General features: G+C 38.7%; 1 protein-coding gene across 1 annotated transcript in view; it reads right to left on the bottom strand.

Moving 5' to 3' along the window:
- ADD2 (adducin 2) overlaps positions 1–12,901 on the bottom strand; it is a 53,446-nt gene that overhangs the window by 29,265 nt on the left and 11,280 nt on the right. The window contains exons 6-7 of the mRNA XM_044660884.1: positions 11,433–11,576; positions 7,589–7,687 (exon numbers count right to left, since the gene is read on the bottom strand). Of these exons, the coding sequence (XP_044516819.1) occupies positions 7,589–7,687; positions 11,433–11,576 (243 nt within the window). The remainder of the gene's footprint in view (positions 1–7,588; positions 7,688–11,432; positions 11,577–12,901) is intronic.

The following is a 12,901-nucleotide window of genomic DNA, read 5'->3' as shown; positions in this document are numbered from 1 at the left end:
TATTCTATGTACAGAGTACCAGGCAGAGGTGGCTAGTCCATATTTCCAGTTATTTTGTAATTTAATGGAACATAGAGTAGCATAACAATCATAGAGCCTCAGAGTTGCATTGCCTCTCAGGGGTCATCTAGTCCAAACTACCTAATCTGGTTTCCCTTCTACTACCTTCTGTTTGAAGACTTCCAGTAAGAAAGACTCTTGTACCTCCTAAGGCAACCCATTCTGTGTTTAAGAAGCTCTAATTGTTGGCAGTTTCCCATTGTATCACTTCAAAGTATCTCTCTGCCATTTCTATCCTTTGGTCCTGCTGCCCTCTGGGGCCAAACAGAACAAATCTAATGTCTTTTATAGGATAGTGTTTTATATACTTAGCCAGAGCTATCTTCCCTTCCCAACTGAAGTCAGCATATAGGATAGAGTTCTTTCACAATTCTAGGGCCTTGAATGAAATGTTGATGCAAGAGGAAACACCATTTTCACTTCAATAAGTTGTTTCTGTAACCTTAAAATGCAATCAGCAATATAGTATTACAGAACTTAAGGCTAGTAGTTTATTTAGTCTAAACTCTCATCCACTGTGCATTTCCCTTCTTAATGTTTCTAAAAGTTGGTCATTCTGACTTTCGCTTGAACAAAGCCACAATTCTGTCTCTGCTTTGCTTTGAATTTCCAGTGTGAAGGACTTCATTCTTTATGAGGTAACCCAGTTATATGTGTAGGGTGGATCAAAGCCTATATCAAAGTCACTGGCTACTGATACATAATTAAAGCAAGAATTTGAAACAAAGCATTAGATGGAGGGCAATGCCTCCTAATGGTTCCTCTTTGCCCTTTAAAAAATATTCTTGACCTCTTCATTTGCATGGAAGCAAATATCTTGTCATATTAAAAAATAATTTGCTGGGATTGCAAATTTTCCATTGGGGCAAGACTACGCAGAGGCTAAAAGTCTAGAAAGCTTTGGCCATATAGCCATAGTAAAAGCAAGAATTTGAGAAAAAAAGAATGTAATGGGAAATGATGCCTCATAACAGCTACATCTGATTTTTTTGTTCATATTAGGAGGTAAAAGTAAGACCCACACACTGCTTTGAAGTTTGTTGGAAGGTTGCTTCAGAAATCATTTAAAGGGGATATGAGTTGACAATCAGAAATTAAATGAATTACAAAGTCTTTCTACTTCTAAATGAGAAGTCTTGAGAAAGGCTAGCAGGAAGAACCAGATTCGAGGACAATTTAAATGCCTGAGGGCTCTAATTAGCTCTCTGGTCTCTGGAGGCAAGACTATATAGGAACTGTCATATCCTTTTTCCTTTAGGAAGAAAAGTCCCCATTCGAGACTAGATCCAGAAGAAGATGCTTTTCTTACTAAAAGAGCAGAAACAGGTTCAGTGATTGAAGTTAAAAGAGATCCAATAAGTATGATTCTTTTTACGAGAAAGGAGAGCTGCCTTAGCTGACTCCTGTTGAGGGGCAAAGGGGTGATAGAGCCAGATTTGTTAAATTTTCAGTGTGAGTATTTACATCTTGGCAAAGGCTGTAAATCAGTAAGTACTTAATTACCATAGCCTTAAGGAAGTGATGGAGCATTTTAATAATGCCGATTAATCTTAAAAGTGGGGCAGCTAGGTACCACAGTGGATAGAGTGCCAAGCTTCATCTTCTCGAGCTCAGATCTGGCCTTAGACACTTCCTAGCTGGGACACTAAGCAAATCACTGAACCTTGTTTACCTCAGTCCCTCATCTATAAAATGAGCTGGAGAAGGAAATAGCAAACCACTTTGGGATCTTTTGTAAAGAAAACCCCAAATGGGGTCATGAAGAGTCAGAGATGACTGAACCACAACAAAAATGTCTGTGAGAGTCAGCTGTTAAACATACCACACACCATTTGTTGAGGCTCAGGAGGTAGTAGGAGTAGTGAGAAGAATTTCAAAGGAAAAAAGTGAGAGAAGAAAAGGAAGAGAAATGAAGAAAGAGAAGCAGAGAAACAGAGACAGAAAGAACAGTACTGCGTATTCACAATGAGATGATACTCAGTGGGGAGTAGGCTGAGTATAAAGAAGTAACTAGGATTGAGCAGGCACAGCGAGAGCAATGAAACATTAACAGAAGACATCTATGCTCATGCAGTACTAGAGGCATGAATCATCCTTCCATTTGGGCTTCTTGGCCAAATGTGTTCCCTTCCATGCATGTGCCCTGACCATATGCCCCAACCATGTGTGTGCCCCTCATGCATATTCCCTAGGATAATTCCATCTTCCTCCTGATGGTGCTTATATTTGTGACAGAATCTGCCCTAGGCTTATAGAGGAAATATCCTATTTCTAATTTTCTTATTGTGCTATTTCATCAAATGCCTTTGCTTTACAAACTGTGTCCCTCTGGCAAACTTATAAAAGTAAGAACATTTGACAGGGACTCACAAGCTATGGTTTTAAGTAGATCTTAGAACTGGAATTGGAAGGGACTTTAGAGATTATCTAATTCAAACTCATTATTTTACAGGTGAGAAAACCAGGGCCCAAAGAAATTAAGTAATTTGTCCAAAGATAAGACAAATATATATAAAATCACACACATATCTATGTATGTATACATATAATTAGATACACAGACAAGATGATAGATAGACGATAGATAGATACAGACAAATGTATATTTAACAAAACCAGCATTTGAACCCAGGCATCCTGACTCCAAAACCAGCATTCTTGCTACTATATCACTTACTGAATGTGGATCCATGGAATGCTTCTTCTGGAGGAGAGGGGCTCATGTTAGTGAGGTTGACTCCCAGTGTTACATATTTTATAGAAACTGGATGGGAGCATTCAAATTATTTAGCAAGTCACAGTGAAAGCTGCTTGCCAGACTAGCCACTGCAAACTGAGTTTTTATTTCCTGAATATCAATTGCTAGCATTAGCTTCACTGTGTGCCTTGAAACGAAATGTCAGAGACTGAGTCATTAGTTGAGTCAAGTAGAAGCTAGTTCATAGACTCCCACAGAGTACTAGAACCTTAGCATTAGAAGAACTCTTATATTTTATTCAGTTCCATCTCCAACAAAATTCAGAAATCATCTTAATGATATTCCTGACCAATGGTCATCCACATCTTCTTGAATACACTAGTGGGAGACCTTGCTACCTCATGAATCAACTCATTTCTTTCCATTTATAGCCATATCAAACTGAGCCAAAATGTTACTTTTTATAACTTTTACCCTTTGCTTCTAGTTTCACCTTTTGGACCTGCACAAAATATGGCTAGTTCTCCTTCATCCATTTGATAACCTTTGGAATGTTTAAAAACAATGATTAGAAATTACTAGGTTACAAAGACTTAAATAACAGAATCTGCCCACCAGTGTCCTAAAAATGTTGATTGAAATCATCCATTTGATTATAAACCCCAGCATTGTTAGTGGCCATGTTGGGGCCATTCTTTTTTAGCCAACTTCTACCTTGCTTTTGGATGGTTCAAATATCAGATTGAAATGCTCTTGGGCCATAGGGAAGAGATTAGGTTGAAGAACTGTCCTTCTGAAAGCGCGCACACACACACACACACACACCACACATGATTCAAACAAGACTCTTAAAAAGTAATAGAGAAAATGTTAATAATGTAGATTAAACATAAAATTGCATCCTTCATGCGTTTTCCTCTAGGGAGTCAGTTAAACATTTATCAATACACCCAAGTGAGCAGAGAGAAGCCACTTGGCAGAGTACCTCACCTATTAATCAGCAATCAATTAAGCACAAATTATGGGCCAGGCACTATACGAGGTCCTGGGCATAGAAATGAAATAGCTAAACAAAGGTCTTGAGGATCTCTAATCACTTCCTCTATGAAGAGCTTTCCCTAATGCCCATCCAGCTAAGAGTGCTATCTCCTCTCAAATAATAGAATCTCAGGATTATAAGGAAATCCCAAAACAATCTAGCTCAATTCCTACCTGAACAGGAATCCCCTTCTACAGCTTTAAAAAGTAATCAGCTAGACTGTACTTGAAGGTCTCTGGTGAGAAGGAACTCACAATCTCTTGAGGTACCCCATTCCACTTTGGGAATAGCTCTAATTTAGTTCCAAGAATGATTTTCCTTATATGAAGCCAAAATCTGCTTCTGTAAAACCTCTACCCATTGCTCCTGGTCTTTTCCCTTGCAGCCAAGCAGAACAAGACTTAATTCTTCAGACAGTTATCAAGTTTCCTCTAACTCTTCTTATCTTGCTAATCTTTTCCATCTTTTCCTTTCTCCTTCCCACCTTCCTTCCTTCCCTTCCCTCCCTGCCTCCTTCCCTCTCTCCCTAGAGATGTTTATGACCATGTCTTTCCCCCACTCTTAGATTATACACTTCTTTAGAGCAAATTCTCTATCGTGTTTTTCTTTGCATTCCCGGCAAGGATCATAACCCTTGCATAGAGCAGGCACTTAAAATATTTTTTTGAATGAATGAAGAAAATTAGAACTGCCCACACTAACTCTCGGTATCTTCATGGGTTTAGGTGGCAGATGGTGGCAAGGATTGCCTGTGTTTCTTTTTGCCTGCCTACAGATGGCTCAGGAAGCTGCCAGCCACTGTTGGGTGATGACCCACTTTCTTTTAGCCCTGGGCTGATCTAAAGCAATAAGACATGGCCCTCAGGAGAAATGATGAGTGATGTTTTGATAGCCTCAAGCCACCAAAAGTGATTGTAACAGGGTTGGCATGTTTCATATGGCCACAGAGGCAGAGAGCTGGGACCATTCTAGGAGCCAGGGTTATTACCTCACTTCTATTGCCAAAAGTGCTAAACCATGGATTCAAATGATACCCAGAGTGGATGTAAGTTCACTGTTACTTTGGATATTTTAGAACTAGAATAATATAATAAAAACAGTACTGGACTGTGAGTCAGAATCCTTAAGTTTGAATTCTGGGCTCTGCCAGCTCCCCAAATTCAGTTCTTTCATCTGTAAAATGGAGATAAGGGTAATTAATCAATTTTACTCAAAGGATTATTGGAAGGACATTGTTTTATATGAACTATAAATTACTGAATAAGGTGAATTATTACTGTTGTTATTGTTATATAATTAGGTTTTAATGTCAAAAAATGAATAGTAATCCCTTTAATCTAGATTTTGCTCTGTTCCTTTCTCCCTAATAATAGAGGAAATTTGATGCTCCAGTGTGGAATGACTGGTTTATATAGTGCTTTAGAGTTTACAAAAGGCTAGTCTTCCAATAACTTTATTCCCTAAAACCTTAAACCATTCCGAATCTCTCTAATGCATTTATCACAGGGCTTTGTGTCCTTTACCTCCCTATTAAACAGCAAACTCCATGAGGGCAGGGACTGTGTTTTATCTAAATGTATATATCTCTCTAGCATCCAGCTCACTAATGAGCACACAGTAAGTACTTGATAGAAGTGCACTGATTTATTTGAATAATTCATGTAAGTGTTTTCCCATTATTGTTATGCACTTAGTGCCACAGTCTTCAATATACCACATTGACTAACAGATTAGTCATCACTTCAGATCTGGGCAACAGAAATTTGAAACAGGAAAATGGAAAAGCAATGCAAATTTTTGTTCAGGAGGGAGAGCATGGCTTGCTTTTGGAGGGGCCAATGTGTGAAGGTTTCTGACTTCAATCTGCTATTTCAGAACCTACCAAGAGAGGGCAACAGGCCATTAGAATGGCTTCTGACAAAGAGCTCATGAAATTACTTAGAAAGACAAGATTCAAACCATGTCCTCCCCCAATCAGTTATCCATAATTTAACCCGTTTTGTGCCAATCCCAACTCATTCATACACATATACTCCTTAACAGGGCTTCCCTCTGTCTGTCTCTCTCTCTCTTCCTCTCCCCCAATTTCTTCCTCTCTTCCTCCTCTTCTCTCTCTTCTCTTTCTTTCCCTCTCCCTTTCCCTCCCTCCTTCTCTTGTAAGCAGTTGTTGGTATTTTTCATTGTCTTCTTCTCCATCTCCACTCTATGGACTCTGGGACTCTGTTAGGTCCTCCTGGTCTGCCCTCTTGGGTTTGTTGCCTTTTTGCCTCCCTCAGATGCTCAGGACTTTTCATCTCAGCATTCCATAAATATTCCAGGCTGGCCCTGCTCCCTTTACCCTGTTCCTGGATTTTTTTTCTTGTCTTCACTCTCATGTCATAGATGGAGAATAGACATGAAGTTAGAAGACAGATTCAATTGCTGTACCTACAATTTTGGAGGACTGTGACCCTGGGCAGGCCACATAAAAATAATTACATTTATATAAAACTTTTAAAAAATCACATAATCATGGAAACAATCTAAATAAACAAATAATTTTTTTAAAAAACCACTTTAAGGTTTACAAAGCACATTTTGAGCGTTGGTTTCCTTATCTTTAAATGGGAACATGTGAAGAATATACTTTGTAAAATGTAAGGTACTCTATAAATATGAGCTATCATAATTATTTTAGATATCCCATTTTTTGAGGCTCAATATGCAGATAGCTAACTAATTTGATAAAGAAAACTTGATTGATGTTGTTATAGGAGAAGCCAGCTAATGGCTAATTCTTTTGTCTCACTAACCTTTGACCCTTCCGAATCATAAAATCTTAGGACTGGAAGGAACTTTAGGGTTCATCTTAGCTACTAGATGAGGATGCTGAAAGCGAGACAAAAATGGCATGCCCATTGTCACAGGATGTAAACTGTGTCTTTTTGGGTCCAATTCTTTCCCCTGTATTCTATGGTTCAGCCAAACTGACTTCTTGGTGTTCCTCATATACCACACTCCATTTTTTTTTATCTCTGTGCCTTTATATTGGTTCTCCTTCAAATCCCTCTTCACCAACTTGGTAGAATCCCTGGTTTCCTTCAAGATTCAGCTCAAGACTCTAGATGGAGTCTTTCTTGATTAGCTCAGGGGTACAGTAGATAGAGTGTTGGATTTGGAGTCAGGAGGACTTGAGTTTAAATGCAACCTCAGACACTAACTAGCTGTGGGATCCTGGGTAAATTATTTAAACTCTGTTTGCCTCAGTTACTCAACAGTAAAGTGGAGATAATAATAGCACCTTATCTTGCAAAGTTGTTGTGAGTAGCAATGAGATAAGATCTGTAACACATTTGGCACAGCGCCTGGCACACAGCTGGTACTATAGCAATCCTCTTCATTCTCTTTCCCTTCTTCCTTTGATTCCCCCCAGCTATTAGTGCCTTCCCTCTCTAAATCATCTTTTATTTACTTTGTATATATTTTTCCATCGACATATGTTTATATACATGCTGCCTCCCCAATAGACTGTAAGCTCCTTGAGGGACAGGATGGTACTGTTTTTGTCTCTGTATCCCCAGGGCCTAGCAGAGTTTCTGGCACTTGGTACTTAATATATGCTTGTTGAGTGATTATCATAGATACCAGACATCCTCCCAAATAACACATATATTTAATATTGCCCTGGAGTCAATGCCTCTATTTGTTTTTGCTCCATAGCAGTGCCTCTGCATTTGGCAGTTTCTGGCTTGGCAGGACCGAACCCATAAGAACCCACTGCTAGGGCCCACTTTTAGGAGGACATCATTTACCTGTATCTCACAAGCTGCCTGAAGGTGGAAGATCTTATAAAATGCTTCCTCAACAGTGTCACCCAGAGCAACCACTCCATGATTTCTTAGCACCAGGATCTGCAGAAAATTAGATTCGTAGTTAAAATGACAAACTCTCTAAATGTCATTGTTAAGCAAAAGACAAAATCTTGTTTTAAAAGATTCTTTCCTTTCTCACTCTAAGGCCTCAGATAACCCTGTCCATTTGCTTCCACCCTGTCTTGACCCACGGCATTGTATCCACAATTAAGCTCTCTAAAAAAACCCTAAATTTAACAGAAAAAGAAAAACTTTTCTGTAAACTAAGGGTTCATGTCTCGGGTTTCTCTGGGCAGTACAGGAGGCACTGAATTTCAGGAGTCTCTGGGTATGAAATCTAATTTGTGGGGAAAGACTGCATATTTTAAAGTAGAAAGAGCACTAAATTGTGAGAGGACCTGTGTTCCATTCTTTGGTTTGCCATCAACTAGCTAAGCATCCATTGTCAAGTCTCTTTAAGTTCTTTGGATCTCAACTTTTTCATCTCTATTCTATAAGATGGGGTGGAGAAGAGTGAGGGAATAGATAGACGCTCATCAAGTTCTATGGATTGAAATGATTATACATATTGTCACTGTTGATATTGGCAGTCTGAAATTTTGTTTGTTCAATATCTATATTAATGTAGATAATATGACAATTATCTACATTAATATATGGATTGTGTATCTGGGGCAGCAAAGGACAAAAGTTCCAGAAAGAATGTCTAGGACAGACAAGAGTGAAAAAGAAAAGCCAGAAATGAACCCGTTTCAAGGACATGACTCTTTTAGAACCAACATTCCTTTTTCTTCATAGCCCCCAAGTTTCTCCTGCATGTCTCTCTCAATGATTAGAGAAAGAACACTGAATTTAGAATCTGAGGGTCTGAATTTGATTCTCAGATCTCTGCCTTATATAATCTTGGAACGTTGCCTGTCTCTTCATCTGTGAAAGGAAGGGTTGGTGGAGATGATCTCTTAAATCTGTTCTGGCTTTAAGTCATATGATGTCTAGGAGACCTCCAAATTCTAAATCTTGACCTTAATTTTGTGGATCCATATAAGTATTATCATTAGCCTAGATCATCTTTCAGTTCTCATGGCCTGCTATGCTGGAATTCGTTCCAGAGCTGAAACATGCCTTCATTTTCTCCTTGTGGCAAGAGTCTTTTCCCCCTCTGATGTGAAAGTGCTGGTGCCTTCTGACCTTCTGACCTTCAAAGGCTCTTGCCTAGAATTAGGAATGCTCCTTTCTCTCAATTTCCTCACCAATCTTAGAATCTCATCCCATTTTATAATATTCACATTTACATTCAAATATACAGCTGCTTGATGGCTATAGAGTCACTAGATATAAAAATTAATTATCAGTTGCATTTATATTAATTGGAAAGGGTTGATATTTATAAAGTTTGGAAGGCTCATTTCTTTCCACACCTGCCCGACCAGCCCACTGGCTTATCCTTTTGAGTTTTCCATTTCCTTGCTAGCAGTTTGTGGTCTTGTGGGAATTAGTGAATACATTCTCCAGTCCATCCAGTCTGACGTCCTTGCTACATAGCCTGCCTCTTTCCAAAACAAACTTCCTTCCATCTGCCTGTGGTCCATGAGCTCTTCAGGGCACTTCATTTGTCACAAGATGAGGCAAAGAAGCCCTGCGCATTACTCTTTCCACTGCATAATGGAGTAGAACACAATCTCCTCTTTCTCTCCACTTCCATCAATATTCCCATGTATTGGTCACTGAGGGAAGCCCAGAGGGTTTTGACATTTCTACTCAGATGTTCATAGAAATCTTGTGGCTGGCACAGGTGACTAAACTTGAGTCAAATCGCTTTATATCTTCTGGTCCATGTTCCATATAAGCTGCTCCCCAGATAAGCTTGGTGACCATGAAGAACATATTCTAATATTCCTGCAACCTCTGGAGTCGTTTGGTTCATGGAACTTTGAATACAATGTTCATCAATGTTGAATTTGTTTGACCAAGTTTTATTACAAAGTGGAAAAGCTTCATTAGTAACAGAACTAGCTAGTAAGTATATAGCACTTTAAGGTTCGCAGTGCTCCTATAATGCATCATTTTATTTGATCCTCACAACAAAAACAACCCTGTGAGGTGGGTGTTATCATTTATTATCATCCCCATTTTACAGATGAGGAAATTGAGACTCAGAAAGGGAAAAGACTTGCCCAGGGGCACTCAGCTAGTTAGTATCTGAGGCAGAATTTGAATTCAGGCCTTTCAACTAGTCATCCAGTTGTGGTTGTATTCTTTAGAACTGCCTGACATACCTGCAAATAAAGCATACTCATCAGAGAAAGGTAAAGGAGAAAAGAAAACAAATGGATGAGGTTGTAGGATCCCTAGGGCTTGAGGTGGAAAAGACATTGGAGGGAATTTAATTCGATCCCCTTATTTTATAGATGAAGAATCTAAGACCTAGGGTCTTAAAGTGACTCATTCAAAGATAACACAGGAAGTAAACATCAGAGGCAGGATTTGAACCCAGGTCTGATTACTCCAGAATAAGTGTTGTTTCCATTGTATTAAGCTAATTCATTTCTCCTAGTTCTTCTCAACTCAATAACCTGTGAGGGACATGAAAATCTTATAGATTTGTGAAAAGAAAATTATACAGGTGATAATTGCTAATATTTTCTGGGTCATTTTCCCCCCTCCAAAAAAAAAGGCACACTTTCTCTAGATTCCTGTGTATTGGTACTATTTTACCTGCCTTCTGACTCAAAGACCTAGGACAATGAGTCATAGGTTTTGTCAAGTGTAAATAAATACAAACTTCTATTATAGAGTCATTATCTACAATATTCTTTTAAGTGTCTAAAGAACTGTTATTGGAAGATATAGACTTTTTCTGCTTGGCCCAAAGGGCAAAACTAGGAACAATAAATAAAACACCTAAAGAGGAAGATATTGAGTCAATATTTTGAGTCATCTAGACTCTAGTGTAGTAAATAGAGCATTGGATTTGGATTTAGGAGGATCTGAGTTCAAATTTGGCTTCAGGCATCAAGTAGCTATGTGATCTTAGACTAGTCACTTAATCTCTATTTGCTTCAGTTTCTTCATCTATGAAAACGAGGATAATATTAGCTTATACCTCTCAAAGTTGTTGTGAGGATAAAATGAGATAAAAGTTTACAAAATATTTTGGAAACCTTAAAGCACTATAAATGCTAGTTGATAATGTTATTATTGATTATAACCATAATATGCAGAATTTCCTAACTTCCTAGAGTTTAGAAATAAAATTATCTGCTCTGGGTCATATGAGTAGAGTTGGAAACATTCTTAGACCAGAGAAGAAACTTGATCAAAGTCACACAAATAGTAAGTAGAGTCACACTGGTGAGGTAATGAGCTCCTTGCCATTGGATATGTTCATGCAGTCAGAGAGTGTATAGCCTTTAGTCAAAGATTTTGTAGAGAGGGATATTCGCTCATCTGGCATGGAATTGAACAAGCTGACCCTTAGAACTCAGATTCCATGATTCCATGATCCCTTGGGTTGTTCAGAGAAGAGCTTGTAATATTCAACACCATTACAGAGAGGCAAACCAAGGTACTAAATAGTAGAAGCAAGTTGTCCAAGGTCATGCAGTGAGGCACCTGGGAAAGCTGGGATTAGGAGCTACTAATCTTGATTTCCAACGGAGGACTCTCTCCCCTCTAAGCTCACTTTCCCCACTGACTATGACAATTAAAATGCAGTTACAGCTACAACACAAGGCCCACCCCTGTGATGAGGGCCACCCCAAGAGCCTTCTGCCCCAAATCAAACCTTGCAGGTGGGTCCAAGGCACTTCTGCAGATTGATCCGATCAGCTTCATCCTCCATTTCTCCATTGAAGTCATAGTATACCATGTCCCCCACCAGCAGTGCATCATGAGAGATGGGTAGGAGGCCCCACTTCATGGCTGACACCTTTATTGAGACAACAAGAAATGGTCACCATCTGTGATGTGCCGCCATTTTGCCATTTTCCCTCACTTCTGATTTGAAGGGTTAGAACTAATACAAGCAACCAGGACCTATTATAGAGAATATCAAGGTTATTTCAAGCTGAATATGCAACATGATACAGAAAAGCCTTGGATGGAGCCACTGAGATTCATGATGTTACACGTGGTATGATGGTGAAGCCAAGATGTCCAAGAAGCCGCATTATTAATGGTATAGCCTTTATATATATACACATACATATATATGCACACACATATATGTGCATATATACACACACATACATATATATTTGTGTGTATGTATAACATGTTTATTATAAATGTATCAAGACATACATAAGACTAATACTAACATTTTAACCTTCCATTATAGTGAGGGGCTATGCAACATCCTCCTTTTTGCCCTCTCTTATTTTTCCTTGTTTTCTTGCCTTTCTTTCTTTCTCTTTCTCCCTTCCCTCCAATTTTCCTGTGTTCTGTGCCTGTGTATACACAATAAAAATTCATTTGTGTTCAGTATCAAATCAGAGGTCTAATTTTTGTTATCGTAAGCTTGTTGAGGGACCACCAGACCAAAAAGATCCACTTGGACCCTGAAGGCTTATACTGTGAAGTAAAGTTAGATGAGGAGAGGATGATAAACCCTTGATGTTAATATTAATTACCCCCACCATAGTTTAGGTCCCATTCAGAGCATAAAGGATCTTATGGCTGGTTTAGGAACTATTCTTTTCCTAAGAGATAATTCTCTTTTCCTAAGAAATAATTCCTCATTCCTCACCCCCCAGAAACTGTATTCTGATAAGCACAGATATCATATCTTTATTGGGGGAAAGCCTGAGGAGGGGAAACTCCTGTCCTTTTGACAGCTTTAATTTTACTTCTTTATTTCAGAGAAGGTGGGGTCTACTCCAGAACATCCCTTCCTTTCTTCTTTCTCTCTCTTTTTTTTTCCATTCCAATCCCAAAACAGTACATGGGAAGGTAGGTATAGTCAGGCTTCCATTATCTTTTATTGGAAACTAGGTTTTTCTCCCTTACTAGCTAGTAATTCAATTCAATCCAATATAATCCAATGAATCTTGTAAAAATTAGTAAACATCTCCTAGATTCAAGCTTCCTGTTCTGCCTTTAACACATCCTGATTGTGGGACCTGAAGGAATTCACTTAAGGTCACTCTCTAAGATTATAAATTATAGAAAAGGTGATGACCTTCACTGGGAAAGAAAATTCCTTGCTAGAAGTTTCTTACGCCAATGAAATTACAGGTCCAATTCCTATCCTTT

This window comes from Gracilinanus agilis, chromosome 2, assembly GCF_016433145.1.
Source record: "Gracilinanus agilis isolate LMUSP501 chromosome 2, AgileGrace, whole genome shotgun sequence".
Taxonomy (NCBI): Eukaryota; Metazoa; Chordata; class Mammalia; order Didelphimorphia; family Didelphidae; genus Gracilinanus; species Gracilinanus agilis.
The sequence above is the reverse complement of the archived record's forward strand: the minus strand, read 5'-3'. Positions and strand labels throughout refer to the sequence as shown.